The 15836-nt window shown below is 47.5% G+C and overlaps 3 protein-coding genes across 9 annotated transcripts in view; 2 read left to right on the forward strand and 1 right to left on the reverse strand.

Moving 5' to 3' along the window:
• The first annotated feature begins 62 nt into the window (after positions 1–62).
• GEMIN6 (gem nuclear organelle associated protein 6) lies at positions 63–4556 on the forward strand. Of its 4 annotated transcripts, none has more exons than XM_041476903.1 (4): positions 63–306; positions 784–999; positions 1719–1864; positions 3673–4556. In XM_041476903.1, the coding sequence occupies exons 3-4, from the start codon at positions 1737–1739 to the stop codon at positions 4049–4051; spliced, it is 507 nt and encodes a 168-aa protein (XP_041332837.1). In that variant the 5' UTR covers positions 63–306; positions 784–999; positions 1719–1736; the 3' UTR covers positions 4052–4556. The 4 variants fall into 4 exon arrangements, with proteins under 4 accessions (XP_041332837.1, XP_041332840.1, XP_041332836.1 ...); XM_041476906.1 differs by having other exon boundaries at positions 787–999; XM_041476902.1 differs by lacking the exon at positions 784–999.
• A 1012-nt stretch (positions 4557–5568) lies between these two features.
• LOC121358632 (serine/arginine-rich splicing factor 7) lies at positions 5569–11215 on the forward strand. 2 transcript variants are annotated; one of them, XM_041477010.1, is made up of 9 exons: positions 5569–5673; positions 6030–6210; positions 6350–6526; positions 7487–7561; positions 7684–7785; positions 8294–8347; positions 9592–9636; positions 10247–10282; positions 10918–11215. In XM_041477010.1, the coding sequence occupies exons 1-9, from the start codon at positions 5652–5654 to the stop codon at positions 10940–10942; spliced, it is 717 nt and encodes a 238-aa protein (XP_041332944.1). In that variant the 5' UTR covers positions 5569–5651; the 3' UTR covers positions 10943–11215. The 2 variants fall into 2 exon arrangements, with proteins under 2 accessions (XP_041332944.1, XP_041332945.1); XM_041477011.1 differs by lacking the exon at positions 9592–9636.
• Positions 11216–12855: 1640 nt separating this feature from the next.
• DHX57 (DExH-box helicase 57) overlaps positions 12856–15836 on the reverse strand; it is a 39099-nt gene continuing 36118 nt past the window's right edge. For all 3 annotated transcript variants that reach the window (XM_041477003.1, XM_041477004.1, XM_041477005.1), the window contains 7 exons: positions 15422–15517; positions 15239–15322; positions 14981–15118; positions 14471–14545; positions 13922–14056; positions 13351–13551; positions 12856–13258 (listed from right to left, as the gene is read on the reverse strand). In XM_041477003.1, the coding sequence (XP_041332937.1) occupies positions 13115–13258; positions 13351–13551; positions 13922–14056; positions 14471–14545; positions 14981–15118; positions 15239–15322; positions 15422–15517 (873 nt within the window). In that variant the 3' untranslated portion in view covers positions 12856–13114. The remainder of the gene's footprint in view (positions 13259–13350; positions 13552–13921; positions 14057–14470; positions 14546–14980; positions 15119–15238; positions 15323–15421; positions 15518–15836) is intronic.

Below are 15836 nucleotides of genomic sequence, written 5' to 3' on the forward strand. Positions count from 1 at the left end.
CCGCCGCACGCGCCTGCCCCCTGGCCTGCTCCCCCGCCTCCCCCGCGCCGCGCGGAGGTGCGCATGCGCGGGGGGTGGGGGCGGGCGTCTGAATGGGAATTGAGGCCTGAAATAGGAATTGGAGGAGTGAGTGGGAACAGGAGAGCATTTTCCTGGGAAAGCTGACTTCTCGTCCTGCTGTTGGTGCTGCAGGTGATCATCTGCCCGATGGAAGTAAAGCCAGTGGGGCCTTTCTGTCCTGGCCTCTCCTGAGTGGGAGCAGTCCTTGGAGGCATCCAGTACTGGAGGTGATGTCCCCATCAGCTGGTATGTAGCTGCCTCTAGAGTGCAGCCAGTGCTCGTTTGTAGGGCGAAAACAACTAGATTTGGTCTCCCTGCTTTCTAATAAACGAGCTGTGGCTGAAAGAAAGAAGTAGCTGAATGCAGTGGCACGAGCCATTCATACACAATCGCTGTAGTACTGGAGAGGCTGAGCTGAGACTCCCAAAAAGAAGGGAAAAAAGGAAGTAGCTCATTTGAGGCTGCAAAGTATGACTGTCTCATTTTATACCCTTTATATTTTTTGTGTTAGCGCTCACTAAACCGTTGCATGCTCGCGTTCACAAATTCCTAACAAATCATCAGATCAATTATTAGCAGCTTGTTTGGCTCATCCATGAGTGCTGCTGAAATGGAGCAGGTGTGGGGTGTTGGAATCAAGCTTCCCGCCTTCACGGCGGCACGGCAAAGCTTGCCAAAAGCAACTCAACAACCAGGGAACAAAAATACCTTATTTTTATGCAGCAGATGCACAGAGCGTGCATCTACCCCTATTGACACACACGGAAGCACGGCCTGGCACGAGCAAGCTGTGCCAGCAGGAGCATCCCAGGAGCAAATCCAGCTCCAGAGGGGCCACACGGCCCCCGACTCCTTGTTTTGGGATCTGGCCTGCTGCGTGCCCGCCTCTGTGTCATTTATGTGCCCCCGCAGCTGCGAAACGCCGCACGGCAGCATTGGGTGCGTACCCCGGGCCGGGGGAAGGCGCTGGGCGGCGGCGCCAGGAAGCGGCCGTGCCGCCCGCGGCAGCTCCCAGGCGCCCTCGGCGGGAACGCGAGCGGGAACTGGGGCCGGTGAGCGGGAGAGCGGGATGGGGACCGGGGCTCCTGCTGGGCTGTGCAGGCTCTTCCTGCCGGGAAGGCATTCCCGGGGAACAAAGCGCCCTCCAGCCCTTTGTGCTGCGCCCGTCGCTCTGCGGCCCCGCTCGGGGGGAGGGCTGGGAATGCTGGACGGGGGAAAAAGAGTGAAACTGCACTTGGTGGTGCTCCAGCGCAGGGGATGAGGAGAGAGCCGGGTGGACAGCGCTTATCCAAGGCGGTGGAAGGGCTCGGGCACCAGTGATGCGCCAGTGCGCAAAACAAAGGCGCTGAACTTTTACCTCCAAGGTTTTGTAAGAAGGCAGAGCAATAGATGGAGTGTTGGATGCAACAGAAAAGCTTATTACCAGAACAGTGGGGTTTGAGGCTTTGCTGTGTGCCTTTAAAAACAAGTGGATTCCGTAGGGAATTACAGAAGTGCAGCTTTAGGCCAACCATTGTGTGAATGTCTGCTTTTAAAAAAAAAAAAAAAGGCAAATTTTGCTAAAGACAAATCTTTACATGGAGGCAAACCCAGTCCTGACGCGAAGAGCAAAGCAAAAAGATTGACTGCATCTGCTGACTCATCTGGTTGTTTTCTAGGTCCTGGATGTAGGAAATATGAATGACTGGCAGAGGAAAAGCCCTCTAGACTGGGAAACGTATGTGAACAAATTGGTGAAAGTTGTTGCAGTTGAGAAACACGAATACGAAGGATGGGTTTTAACAGTTGACCCAGTTTCTGCCACGTAAGTACCAAAGCTTTTATGAAAAGCAAGATTTTTAGGAGGAGAAAAGGTTCCAAGGCTGAAGCAAACTTATTTGGAGCAAAAATGGCATGTTATCTTGTTAAGTTGCAACTTCTGCTGATGGCTGCAACCTCTTTATCTTCTGGTTTGTACTTCCTGTGCACCTCATCTCTGGCTGAGCATGGGAAACTAAAAAGTCCTTGATTTAGAATAAGCACTGCTTAGCAACAACCAAAATATCAGGAATGTTATTCTCACTGTAAATTCAAAACTCAGCACTGTGCCAGCTTCTAGGAGAATTGCTAAAAAATCAGCTCTCTACCAGCTGAATGCATGTGTTCAAGGTGAAAGTTCAGAGCTTGCAGCCAAGGCTCCAGCAAACCCAGCTACTCATGCTAAGCAAGTAAAGCTAAGTGAACAACATATTAAATCACACAGTATTATAATTCCAAGTGACTTACTCTAATTTAAAACTTGTATATTAAGCTATACTATTACCTCTCAACAATCTATGTGTTAAAGATTGCTTTTGGTAATACACCAAACCCTGCTTTACGAAGAGTGCTGGAGTGTTTTCAGTGCTTTAGGTGTTGAAATCCTTAGCCTTTGTCTAGGGTACTTGCATTGATGCCTGGCTTTCCACTCCAGCCAGACACCCAGGAAGGTGTTGAGGCTTCTTTGGGGAGCAAGCAGGGAAAATCAGGGGCACTGGACAGAAAGTGGTACCACACATCTCTGGTATCACAAAGTGAGTAACTTGAAAACAGGGTTTGAAAGGCAAAATGCACCAGGGAATGGGCAGAAATTTGCCTCCTTGCTGCCCGAGCTCTTTCATACCTTATTGGATGTGAGCTTGTCCCACATGAACACAGGCTGGAGGCTCAAAACTAAAACATTCAGCTTCTGATGTGTTTCAGAAGAACTGGTTGTTGCTTCAGCTCTGAAGTAGCTCCAATAATCTCCTGAAGTTTCCTATCATTTTGCTAAGGATGGTGCATGCAGCTGTGAGTGATTCTCGTGATGGTCCAGGCTGAAATCAAGGCATATCTCACTGGACACACCCCCCCAAAAACGTCATTACTTCCACTAATGGTGGCAATAATTGGCTAGTGAAATGCTGGCATCATGTTGTGGAATTTTGCTTCCCACAAGAAGAAGAAAATGGTTTCTGATGCTCTTTGTTGATATATGAGGGAGAGATCCTAGAAATATAGCCAGTTGCCTTCCTACTTGCATTTTAGGACTTCTGCAAGTGCCCCTGGGAAAACACCAGGCTTCTACACTGTGAGCCTGAGCCTTTTGGTGTGTTCTGTTGTATTTTCATTTCATAAACTGGCAACAGTCATTAAAAAAATACTCTTTTGGCAATGATCAATAAATATGACTGTTTCATTAAAAGGTTCTGGTGTTGTTAGCTGCCTTCAGCATTCAAGGGACTGTATGTATGAAGGTATCACTGTTTCTGAATGTTGAAATGTTTTAGGTTCTTCAGCAGTGTTGGGAAAGCTGTACAAAAATATTTAGATTTCCAGACCTGACGTTATTTTTTTGAAGCAAAGTGTACGTTAATATTCTGCTTCACAGTGTCTAGAGTAGTTTCAATACCAGCAATTCCCTGCAGAGCCCCACATTTTTAGTATTTTAAGGGTATAGCAGCATGCTTTTCAAAGGAAAATGATGGGTGCTGGCTATTGCCTAAATACCTGGATTAGGCTGATGCTAATGAGCTCTTATCTCCAAAACCTTGGAAGCTGCTTCTCAGTCTTCAGTTAAAAACAGGAACTTACACAATCTTCTTTCCTTGACAGCATTGTCCTCGCAACATTCCCAGAGAACGAGAAAGGATCCTTATCATTCGTCATGGGCCACGCTGTCCAAGAGGTGGAGATCCTGCAGGAAGGGGACAGCGACATGAAGCAGCGCCTCGCTTGCATCCTTGCACCCGAGGAAAGCCAAGCCTACAGCGCGGAGGAGCTGGAGGAGAGGAAGAACGCCTTGAAGACTTGGCTGGAGACAAACCACATCCCCGTGGGCGAGCAGGGGGAGCTGGGCAGGACGCTGAGCGTGGCGGGGGTGCTGACCATCGAGCCCCCGTACGGCCCCGAGCAGTGCAGCAGCACCAACGAGATCATCCTGTCCCGCGTGCAGGGCCTGCTGCAGCGCTACCTGCAGCAACAGCGGCGCTGAGGGCTGCTGCAGCGCTACCTGCAGCAACAGCGGCGCTGAGGGCTGCTGCAGCGCTACCTGCAGCAGCAGCGGCGCTGAGGGCTGCTGCTGCTGAGGCCTTTCGTCTCCTGGAGCGCTCCTGTTTTAGGAACCGTCCTGTTTTAGCAGATCTCCTGGGTGTCAGTATTCACTGTTTGCAGAAATGCTGCGTTTTGGGTACTTTTGTCTTGATTTTTTGTATGTAATGGAAGGAATGAAGAATAAAAGCACAAGCATTTTTTCATGTGCTGTTTTTATTAGAAGCAAACAGTTGGGTAATGCTGATGTAATAAACTGATTTGTCAGTTAAGAGTTTTTGTAAAAATATTGTAAAAGATGATATGTAATACATTTAAACTGTTTTCCCTTTAAAACTAGTTTAATTATGTAGTGCTGATGGCATGTTTATTTGAACTGCCTACCAGATTTTTTTTTTTTTTGAAAGCGAATTATGACATCTGGACTTCCCAAACCAAATTAAAAAAAATGTTCAGAAAGCTGTTTTGTTTTGTTTTCATGGCTAGTTGGTTTTTAGTTTTTCCCATTACTGTTCTCCTAGACATAAACTACAATGTATATCCGAGTTTGTAAAATTATTAGGGAAGGTTAGCATGCAAATAGCAGGTTTTAAAACCATTACCTGTCTATATTTGTTATTTTAGAGCAGCAGTGCTTGGAAAACCAATGTTCTGTAAAAGGAAAATGTGTTGCAGTTGAGTAAGTTTGTGTTTTTTAATGCTCTGTTTCTAGTTTATGCCAACACATGATGCAGGAATCATTATGTGATTATTCCTGAGATTATTAATGCAGCGAGGAACGTTTAGAGGCCTCATTTATCTCAGTGTATTTGTTCTGCATTATTATGAGATAAGCACATTGGTGTGCTCAAATGCAGCTGAAAGTCTGCCTAACCCTTGTTCCTTAAAGGCTCTCCTCATTCGTGCTGGGATTTACCTAAAATTACTTTTAATCTGTCAGGTATTTGTTGATTTTTTATTAAAAAATGTCTGCTGCACATCCATTACTGCATGGAAAGGTTGGGAGATGCCAGCACACAACAGCTCCAGCTGCATGTCAGATATGAGGGGATAAACCAGGAGCTGAACACCCAAGGCTGGTTGGGATGGATACGAGGTGTGAGCCATCACAAGAGATTTGGAGCAACTTGGGGATGCCTTGTTCCAAGGAAGGCACCACTCACTCCTGGCTATGAAATAAGGCCCATGGCGTCAGCTCCTTCACCCTCAGCACAGGCAGAAGCCGTGACGCGTCACGCATGAGGGATGCAAAACGCGACAAGTGGCTCTCGACTGGGTTCCCCGTCAGAGCCGGACAGGAGCTCTCACTGGGGGCTGCCGGGGGCGAGCGTGTGCCCAGCAGGAGCGGGGGCGGCCCGCGCTCCTCACGTCCCCTCAGACCCTCAGGGCCGCCATGGCCGCCGCGCGGGAACCGCCTCTCGCGAGCCCCGCGCGCGCCGAAGCGCGGGCCCGCCCCGCCCCGCCCCCCGCGCGGCGCGCAGGCGCAGCGGCTGTTCCTCTATATAAGGGTCGCGCCTGCCCGGGCTCGCGCTGTCATCGGGAGGATGTCGCGATACGGGCGATATGGTGAGGACGGCGGGGAGACTGGGGAGTCTCAGAGGCCCGTGAGGGTTTCTGCTGTGGGCAGGGAGGCGAGGGGAAAGGTGGAGCGAGCGGCCGCGGCGTTCGTGCCGCTCCGGCGGTGGGAGACGGTGGTTGTCCCGTCAGGCGGCCGCTGAGAGTGGCGAAGGGCCGGGGCACGCCGGGCGCGCCCGCCGCGGCGGCGGGGTCTGTGGAGGGCGGGCGCGGCCCGGCCCGGCCCGGCGGGAGCGCTCTAAGATGGACGCGGTGTCAAAGATGGCGGCGGGCGGGGAGCGGGGGAGGGGCGGCCGCGTGCCCGGCGCCGCGCGCGGCTCTGACATGGCGGCCGCTTGTCCCCTCAGAGACCAAGGTGTACGTGGGGAACCTGGGCACGGGCGCCGGCAAAGGCGAGCTGGAGAGAGCCTTCAGCTATTACGGACCGCTGAGAACCGTGTGGATCGCCAGGAACCCGCCGGGGTTCGCCTTCGTGGAGTTCGAAGACCCCCGGGATGCTGAAGATGCTGTGCTTGGCCTCGACGGGAAGTACGTGCATGTTTGGAATTTCTTTGAGGGCCGCAGCCCTCGATCTCCCTACGCCGCACCAGTCAGGGATTTCTCATGTTGGTTGTTGGGCGCAAGAGAGGAAAATACTCCTTTGGCTGATAGCTGCTGTGTCTTGCAGGATAATATGCGGCTCCAGGGTCAGGGTGGAAGTATCCACAGGGATGCCGCGCCGCTCCCGCTACGACCGGCCCCCTGCCCGGCGCCCCTTCGACCCCAACGACAGATGCTATGAGTGTGGTGAGAAAGGCCACTATGCCTATGACTGTCACCGCTATAGCCGGCGAAGGAGGAGCAGGTACGTGCGGGGCCGGGGCAGCCGCGTTGCTTCGCCAGCTCGCTTTTGTGTAGTTCTTGTTAGCAAAGAACACAATGTTACACCAGTTTTAACTCTAATTGTCGTAAGTCAACAGGTGTATATCACAAAATTTTTTTTTTTTTGCTAATACATATAAAATGTTAATATTTTAATAATCAACCTGGTCAAAACCTTTCAGGTTTCTTCGTTTGAGTCAGTCGCCTTGATTCAGAATGTCACGAGCCTTAAGATTTCATGCTGAGGCGCCTTGCAAATCCGACACTTAAGATCCTCCTAGACCTTGAGGTGATCAGCATAAGAGGCCAGATCCCCTCGAGCCATCTACACGTAGCTTCACCTTATTCTTTAAGGGCAGAAAATTTGAGACGGTGACCGCCGTAACAGTAAATTTGGCTTTCAATTGGGGCCCCCCTCCGGTTTAGAAAGAGGAACACCAGATTGACCACATTCCCACCTAGAAAAATCTTCTTGCGTCAATCAAGCCTCACCCTGGCTCATTGGGCTGTCAGTTTGATCGTCGTTAGATTGAAGAGAACACCTACCTAGATGCAGCGCTCGCCTATAGATACTTCTAGATCGTCTAGATCTGCTAGACCTTGGGCCAAAGAGGGTCGACCTGCAAACTTGCAAGGTTTATTTTAAATACGCATTACAGTGTTTTCTATTCTAATGTAATTCTGCAATGTAATTCAGCTTTTAACATTTTTCTAGGTAGTAAAAATGCTCAAGACAAGTAGGCCCAGACATTTTTCCAACTGACAGATGCTAGTGGTGTGTTTTTGTTGTTTTGTTTGGTTTGGTTTTTGGTTTTTCTTTTTTTGTTTTATTTTTAAATCCTCTTTTTAGTTGTCTGAAAAAAGTTTTGACTTCAGCAGGGCCTCACAGGTGCTGGGTGCTGCAGCTGTCTGCTGATACCTGTTTTTTCTAACCTCAACCCAGGTCCCGGTCCAGATCCCGCTCGAGGTCCCGAGGAAGAAGGTATTCCCGGTCACGCAGCCGCAGCCGTGGTAGGAGGTAGGGCTCTGCCTTCTGTGTTTTCATTCCCATTTCTTCCTCTCTGGGCCCCTCCTTCCTTTTCTGTAGTTGTTGTGAAAAGTACCTTGCAGTGATGGGTTGGTTTTTGCTTTGTTTTGTAGATCCAGGTCGGCTTCCTACCGCAGGTCCCGGTCGATGTCTCCTCGTAGATACAGATCATTCTCACCCCGCAGGTCCCGCTCTGGTTCTCTGAGAAGGTCAAGGTACGTGGTTGCTGTTAAACCCACAGCATTGTTGAAGGGCACATAACGTGGAGCTGAACTACCAAGTACCTGTATACATATTTATAGCATCAGTAAGTTTGTTTTGCCATCCACGTGTTGGTAGGAACCTTTGTTGTGTGACATGCATAAGAGCTACTTGAATACTTTTCTTAGAATTTTAGCTTACAGTTTTGGAACTGCTGTTTCTGAGATTTTATTTTTTTCTTTCTAACATTGTACCAAAGTTACAGCCTTGCTCTATGGTTAAGTTTTCCAAATTCATCTTCAAATGTGCAGGGTGTAATTGCTTAGCCCAGTAAGACAGTGGAACTCACTTCACCTGCATGGCACCTGACCAAAGGTGCCACAGCCTTCTAATAATAAAAATTACTTCTGCAAAACCAAGTCCAACAAAGTTCTCAGTGTTCTGGGACATTTACAATAACTTGTTTTTGTCTTACCTGTATGAAGCATGTGGTAGTAGAGCTTCCATTGTTTTTTTTTCCAGATCTAGGTCCAGGTCACGCTCCAGGTCCCGGTCTGTTGTATGGCCTCGCAGCAGGTGAGACACTTGGATTAATTCAGACTAGTAATGGTTCTGGTGTGTTGTTTGGTTGTGGTGGTGTGTTGTTTGTTTTGGGGGTTTTTTCCCCCTTTCCTGGGGGAGTTTGTCTGGAAGCACTTAGAAGGCTGCCCACCAGAGCAATATTTGCACTTAATAATTTATGCCTTTTCACAGACAAAAGTAGTGATGTACAATTTAAGGTCTGTGGAGAGAATTTAGAAAAATATAAATTCTTAGGTATGTAGTAAATTGAGGATGGTTTTGTGTGCTGTGCTGCCTTCTGCTTAGCAGTGGAAGAGATGCTCATGCTGCTGAGTACCAGTTCTGGGTGGTTGTGAGCATTCTCATCTTCAGTAACTGTGATCCTGTAAAAAGTTCCTTGTTATGAGGGGGGAAATGGGCCAGACAGTGGCTCGGGATGGTGACCAGGAAGGTTTCAAAGCAGTGGCATGTAACATTTTGTTTAACATGCGCCAGCAGTGTCCTTGTAGTATTTCTGTGAGTTAATAGGCCACGTAAAGGTGAATATTTATTACCGTTCAAAAACAGTTTGGAGCAGAAGTAGTGATAGTATTTTGCTTTTTGGCCAGGCTTATTGAACGGAGCATTCTGATGTTGAGTGATAGCTTGAATTGTGACACTCAAGACATTTTTTAAGTAACAGCAAATATTTGAGTTGATAAAGTCACATAACAAATGTGGGAGGAAAGTTTCACTGTTCAAGTAGATTTTAATTCCTGAGATAAACTGGGAATAGTTTACTCATTAGTAACCAGATATTGGTGCAAGTTCTGTATTATGCTTGAATAAAATTGGCATTGGGAATTCGAACTGAAGAATGCACCAGCTCTTCAGCACACACACTTGTGGCTGATTCCAGCCTCCTAAGTGCTGTTAAAATAGTTTCTAAGATTACACTTAAACTATTCTTCCCTTTCTAGAAGGGATACTTGCAGGTAGGAAGGAAGCGTGGGAGTCTGGTCTGGTGTTTTGTGGAACTGGCAGAAGCTTTGCTGGGGAGCTTCCTGTGCTTGCACTTGTGCCTTCTGATGGGTGGGGTCTCTGCAGAAAGAGCTGAAGGATTCCCTTGGAAGGTCCTGGGGAAGGCCTGCAGCACAGAGCCTTCCCTCTGGTTGGTGCTGCTGCGTGGGGTGAATTTGCTGTTGCTGGTGTAGCTAACTCTCCATGTGTTTGCATGCCCACTGGCTGCTTTGCTGAGCTTTATTTTTCTCCTGTTGTAGGTCTGAGTCTCATGGTAGATCTAAATCTGGCTTACCTGCTAAAAGGTGAGCGTTCAAATACAAGTACCACTCAGTTGGTTTTTGTTTTGGTTGGTGGGGTTTTTTGTGGGGTTGTTTTTCTTCCTCATGATTCAAAATCTCTGTTTGGACTGGTATTTCAGTTGCAGGGTTGGTTTTTTACTTTTCATAACTGATTTCAAAAACATTTTTCATACATTTTGGGGTTTTTTTGAATAGCTGACTTTTTTGTGGGACAGTAGGCAATTCTTCCAGGATTTTGCGTACGGATGTTTTACACTCATTATTACAAAAAAAAATACTTTTGACAGGATTTGGGGCATGTTTTCTCCTACCTTTGTTCCTAAGTGTCTGTAGTTCTCCCTCTCCCTAACTCTGCTCGATTCACTGCTCCTGCTTTGCAGGGTTACTGTGATTTACAGCAGCTTTGAAGCTGTGTGTTGCTCTTTTCCCAAGGGCTCTGGCTTCCAGCATTTTTCCTTCTCACCTGCAGCTTCTTGCTTAAAGTACCTGGGTACACTTGATACCAGCAGTGATTGCATTTAACAGCATCAAATTGTTCTGATTTAAAATGATCAGAAGTGGTTACTGAGAGCACCCAAGTGACTGGTTTGTTTGTTTGTTTGTTTTTAAACAGCCGCTCAAAGTCCAGATCACCATCTCCAAAGAGAAGGTAGGAATGTCTTAAAACTGGAGTCTGTCCTGTGGTTCAATAGCACTTAAGCTGGGGCAGTTCCTAGAGAAGTTTTGGGCAAGGATAAAAGCTCAGGGTTTTTACTTGCCTAAATCTGAATTGTTTATGGGCATTTCCTGCTGCTGGTAGTCAGAATGTCATGATATAGCTAAGGAATAAGAATAGCTGCTGCTAAAGAAACCTTTGGTGAAATGTTTCTGAGGAATTTAGAATCTAGGGAACAAGTGAGTAATGTAAGGTGTGGAGCAAGCCAGTGAAGTGGTGTAGGATTAAATTCCTGCCTGGTGACTCCTGCAGGCTTGGGAGTTGCACAGCTGCCAAGCTGTGCTGTGCTCCACGAAGGAAGTTTTCCTGTGTTACCAGAGAGAAGCATGTGCTGGAATTGAGATTTCTGAGCAGGCTTGATGTCTCAGCTCTCTTAATTAGTCTTCAGCTTTCAAGCTTAAAGCAGTTTTTAAGGTGAAGTGTAAAATACAACACTTCTTTGATTATTTGGGAACTGCAAATGCAAATAGGGGCAGAACTCCAGAGGAAGCCTAGGGTAGCATGCAGTTTCTGTTGGTTTTGCCATAGGAGTTGTTCTTAATGTTCGTTGTCTTTTTTTTTCCTTTCAGTCACTCACCATCAGGAAGCCCTTGAAGGAAAGAAAGTCCTAAAAGAATGGGTTCAAATTTAAGAAGTTTAGTAAAAAAATTATTTTGTTTACATTATAAGGGATTTTGAGATGTAAGGGCTTAGTCCTAGAAGGCTGTTTCTATTGACTAGCAATTGGCATGAATCTCTATATTCTAAAAGTCTTGTTAGCAGACTAATACAAAACTCTTTTGTTGTGTTTGTGTTCTGTGATCTGAAAATGTTGGGCTTTTTTTTTTTATTGGTGCATTGAAATAAATTTCATTTCTAACTAAGAAATCAGTTGTGATGACCCTGCTGTTCATAGTTAGGATGGGAAGCAGGCATTGTGCTGCCCCTGGGGGAAAAACGGCGGGCAGGTTGGGACAGGCACATGTGCCTTCTGCGTCCCTGTGCAGCACCAGCTAGAGGGAAAAGGCACCAGTGCCAGATGCCTCTTGTGTGTGTGCTGTATGTCCATGTGTACCTTTTTTAGGAAGTTTGAGGGGTTTTGTGGAGATCACGGGTCCTGCAGGTTGTGTTCAAGTAGCAGGATCTGTGGGGAATTGAGAGCTCAAGTTCCTCGTGTGTGCCTGGTTCCATCCTGGCAGTGAAGCGTGCCCAGGGAAGGGCCTCGCTGCTTGCTGATCTGTGGTTGCTTTGGGAAACCAGCCTAACCCCATCTCACCATGGATGGGTTACTGAGTTAATAAAATAGTTTGGGATTTTTGCCAGTTTGCTTTATCTTTGCAGCTGATAATGGCTGTTACCAGAATAGCAAGGAAATTTTGGAGTGCCAGTAGTTTTAGGAATGGTAGGAAGGACAGCATGCCGCTTCCCTGGAGTGGCTGCCCAAGGGAAGTGGAGAATAAATTCCATTGCTTTTATTTTATTTAACTGTATCTCAGTGTGTGAATATCTGATCCCATGCTTCTCCCTCCTCTCAGTGCCAGCTCATGGAGGTGGGATGGGGGAGGGAGTGGAGCCAGCTGGGGCTAATCCATCCCAGCAGAGCTGCAGTGGCCATTCTCTGCACAGGGATGTTGGTCTTGATACTCCCGTCATCTTCCTCACAGGGAGGGCATGTTGGTGTGAAACTCCTACAAACAATGGGTATTTTTTAAAAAAAACAAACTCGTCTACCACTGTCCCTCCCTCCGCTCATTCCTCAGGTTGTGGTCAGACTGGTGCTGGAGGCAGTGTTCACTCTGGTGACAGAAGGGTGACAGCCCAGTCCCGTCACTTCAGGCACTTGGTATTTGAGCAGCTTGGCTGCAGCAATGCTCAGCACTGCAATTAAAAGCAAGGCCAAAGGGAGGAAATAATGGTTCATTATTGCTACAGCATTTTACCCCACACTGGAGCAGCCCAGTCCTCAGAGCAGGAGTTTGGCCGAAAGCTTCCAGAAGTGGGACTTCGTTCCAGCTGTGTAGTGTGGAACCCATGCACAGCTGGAACCCATGCCACAATAATTAGCAGTTAGCAATGGCATCTGTCCCAAGAATTCATTTTAATGCACTACAGCAGTCCCATCTCAGCTGTTTTACTTACTCTTAGTGCAGAAAGGGCTGGAACAGCCTCTCTTCCAGGGAAAATGTCCACACTGTGTTGGAGTTTGTCACCAGAGCAAGCTGCACTGATCCAAAACCACACTGACTGATGCAATACATCTCCTTACCATAGGACATTGAATTGCAGAACCTCTTGACACAAATCTAAAGGTGCTTACTTGTACAAGGGCTTTGGGTTGAACTGTAAACAGAGGATCCCTGGTCAGCCAAAACTGCCTCAGTAAAGTCTTAGTCAAAATGTAGAAGTGAGTTTAAACCAGTTTGGGAGCGGCTCCCTATGCCACATGCTGCCTCCAGCCGTGACTATTACAAGAAACAGCTGGCTAGCAGGTGTTTGTGTGACCAGAAAACACTACTACCAGGGCATAGTCCCATAAGAAACACTCAGAGGTTTCTATTCCTTCTGGAAGAGTTACCATTTCCCCAGAGCTGAGTGTAAGCCACCTTAATTTCAACAAGCAAACAAACAAAAAAAACCAACCCAAAACTCAACAGTACAGTTGCCAACTTGTTTTTCCAGAGGTCCACGCCACATTTTGAACCAGTAAATACATCGGGACACTGACGTTACTTGGTCTGTTCTCAGGCAGCAGCCATGGGTGATGCTTTACAGAAAGCTGTTCTGATGTCACTGTGTGGTCACAAGCTTGACAATCATCCCAATGATCCGAGAGCCTCGGGGGCACATGCACAAATCCATGCTGGGATTCTTGATTTTATCCTGCAGCAGCTGGTCCAGCTCACAGCGCAGCTCTTTCACCAGCTCAGCCACCTGACACACGTGGTAAAACACAGAGGCAAGGGTAAGGCTCTGCTGCAGCTCAGCTCTGCAGCTCTCCCACGAGGGCCCCTCCTCCTCCTCACCTGGTGAGAGGCAGCCACAAAGCGGATCCAGCCGTCGTCCAGGGAGATGACAAAGTCCCCCTTGAGCAGCTGCATGTGCACCTGGCCGCCCCCGAGCAGCACCAGCGGGTACACGGACACCATGCTGCAGTCCCGGATGAACACGCGGCTCGTCTTGATCTTCTCGTGGTACACCAGGTACGGGCTCTCGAAGTGCCTGGTCTGGGACAGGGACACAACAGCCCTGTCAGAGTGACATTGCTCTTCCTGCCTCTGCCACACAGGCCAACTCTGCAGCAGCAGATGGGCCTGAAGTGCACCTGCAGCACTAACAGACCCTCCTTGACCCAAAAGAGCTACCAACAAAAGAGCTGTTGGCTCCAGAGGCTGCAGTTTAACTCTGTGCCCAGGAGGACACTCCTAACTCAGGAATGCACCATTATTTACGGTCCTAACACAGAACTGTTCAATCATTAAGATTTTTTTTTATTTTAAACATGAATAATGATCCTCAGTGTAATTTTAAACACTCAAGCAAAAGTGATTTCTTTTATAAAAAGAGAGCATGCTTTGCAGAAAAAAGCATCCTGACCTGATAATTCACAGACGAAGGATGAATATGAACATAACCATCATTTTTAGTAACAAACTTCAGCTCTTCTGCTTTTGGTTGCATTTTGACCGCTCCTGTACTGGTCTTCTGGTATTTACCCTCTGGCTTTTTCACCTGTATGGTAAGAAAAAAGATTATAAAAAAATCTGCTGCACCAGGAAACCTTTTAACTTCGTGTTTTAAATTTTTCAAAACCAGAAATTCTGTAGTAGCAACATGTCAAGTCACTGGAGACAGGTATTACACTCCAGGTGTTGTCCAACCCTGACTTCCTTTGTAACCTCAGCCTTCTAAAAAGGTCTAATTTTAAGTGGCTTCTTTACATTTCCTGCTGGCTTTTGTGTGACTGTAATCAGCCTGTATGAACAGCAGCAGTCTCAGGCAATACAAACTGGAACTCTTGACTCCACAAGCAGCAGATTTTGGAAACCTAAGCCAGGCTCAAGGCTGCCACACTGAGCCCAAATGAAAGCAGGCTATGTGGATATGCTAGACCAAAGAAGGGAAAATGAAAAAGCATTCTCTTACCTGGACAACATTGGGATACAGTGCAGCACACAGCATAGCTGAGATCAGCTTGATGTTCTCTGCATTTGAATTTGCCTGTGAAATCAATAGGAGATAATTAGGGATCCTACAGTTCAGTGTGTAAAGGTAAAACTCTGCTCCAGGAACGACTGAATGCCTGAAACTAGTTCACTTTTACAGCTGCATTCCTGTGCTTTATAGAGGAGGACAAGTCACTGCTCCTGTGGCCTCAGGTTGGACCTGGGCTGCATTTCCTCTCACTATCAATGGAACAAATTGGCCACCACTATCCTGGTAACCAGCTGAATTGTTCTCTGACATATGGCTACAAAGTGGCTTGCACCCTTGAGAAAGCAAGCACAAGTTGTCCCAAAGCACAGGAATCCTACAACTGCCACACCCTGATCATCATGTAACCCCAGGACATCTCTGGCCCCAGTCTTTCTGAAGGCAGCCCACATGAAAAACTGCAGCAGCATTCTGAAGCACCGATGAAATGCTGTGAATTACCTCCTCTCCTGTGGCATCCAACACGCCATCGCCTCCTTGGGACCACTTCTTCTCAATATCCCTGGCTCTCAATCCCTCCTTCACAAAGCCAATGTCAGAAAGCAGCTCTGCAAACTGCCTCTTCAGACTGGCAATTTCCTACAACAGACAGAGCGCTGTGATGGCTGCCACACCCAGCAGGAAGAGTCTTCCCCAGTGGCTTATTTCTGTCACTGGGATTCTGCCAGTCCCTGTGCCAAGCCACAAACACTGACCTACCTGAAGAACTCTTCCTGACAGAAAGTTCTCCCTGCAGTAGTTGTAGCTTGCTTGAGAGCCCTCTTTGATACTTAAACGCCATCCCTGATTGAGAGGATGGGAGGAAGCCTTTAATAAAACACTTCTGCTTGGATATCAAACACATCACAAAACCCCAAGAGAGGCTACTGAGTTTTAACTCACCTTATAGGCCTGGAGAAGAGCCAGGTAGTCACTGTTTCCTACTGCAAACTCCAGCTTCTTTTTGTTTGCTTCTTCCCTTTTATCCCATGGTGACACCTAGACAGGCAGTAACAGGTTAGTGTGTTCTTCCCCTCACCACTTGGACGAGCCATTCTAGAGCTACATGGCACATTCTCTTTGGTATTTTCACAGCAGCTCACAGGTCAGAATGCAAATTTTCCCTGTGGATAACAGAAAATATGAGGCATTCAAAAGAGCACCTGATTCAAGAAGCCAAAGTGACAGTGAAGACACAGAGATCCAAACTGACCTCTGCATTCACAGCTCAGATGTGTCAGCTCCATCCATTACCACTATTTCACAATTTATATCACCAGTAATTTTCACACCAAATTCAGACAAAATGTGTGCACTT

This window comes from Pyrgilauda ruficollis, unplaced genomic scaffold, assembly GCF_017590135.1.
Source record: "Pyrgilauda ruficollis isolate IOZ18807 unplaced genomic scaffold, ASM1759013v1 scaffold4, whole genome shotgun sequence".
NCBI lineage: Eukaryota > Metazoa > Chordata > Aves > Passeriformes > Passeridae > Pyrgilauda > Pyrgilauda ruficollis.

Bases quoted from the DNA above. Each gene is read 5' to 3' on its own strand.
- GEMIN6 (XM_041476903.1), top strand. From the start codon at position 1,737: ATGAATGACTGGCAGAGGAAAAGCCCTCTAGACTGGGAAACGTATGTG. The intron at 1,865-3,672 runs GTAAGTACCAAA...TTTCCTTGACAG, and splicing joins GTTGACCCAGTTTCTGCCAC to CATTGTCCTCGCAACATTCC.
- LOC121358632 (XM_041477010.1), top strand. From the start codon at position 5,652: ATGTCGCGATACGGGCGATATG. The intron at 9,637-10,246 runs GTGAGCGTTCAA...GTTTTTAAACAG, and splicing joins TCTGGCTTACCTGCTAAAAG to CCGCTCAAAGTCCAGATCAC. The intron at 10,283-10,917 runs GTAGGAATGTCT...TTTTCCTTTCAG, and splicing joins TCACCATCTCCAAAGAGAAG to TCACTCACCATCAGGAAGCC.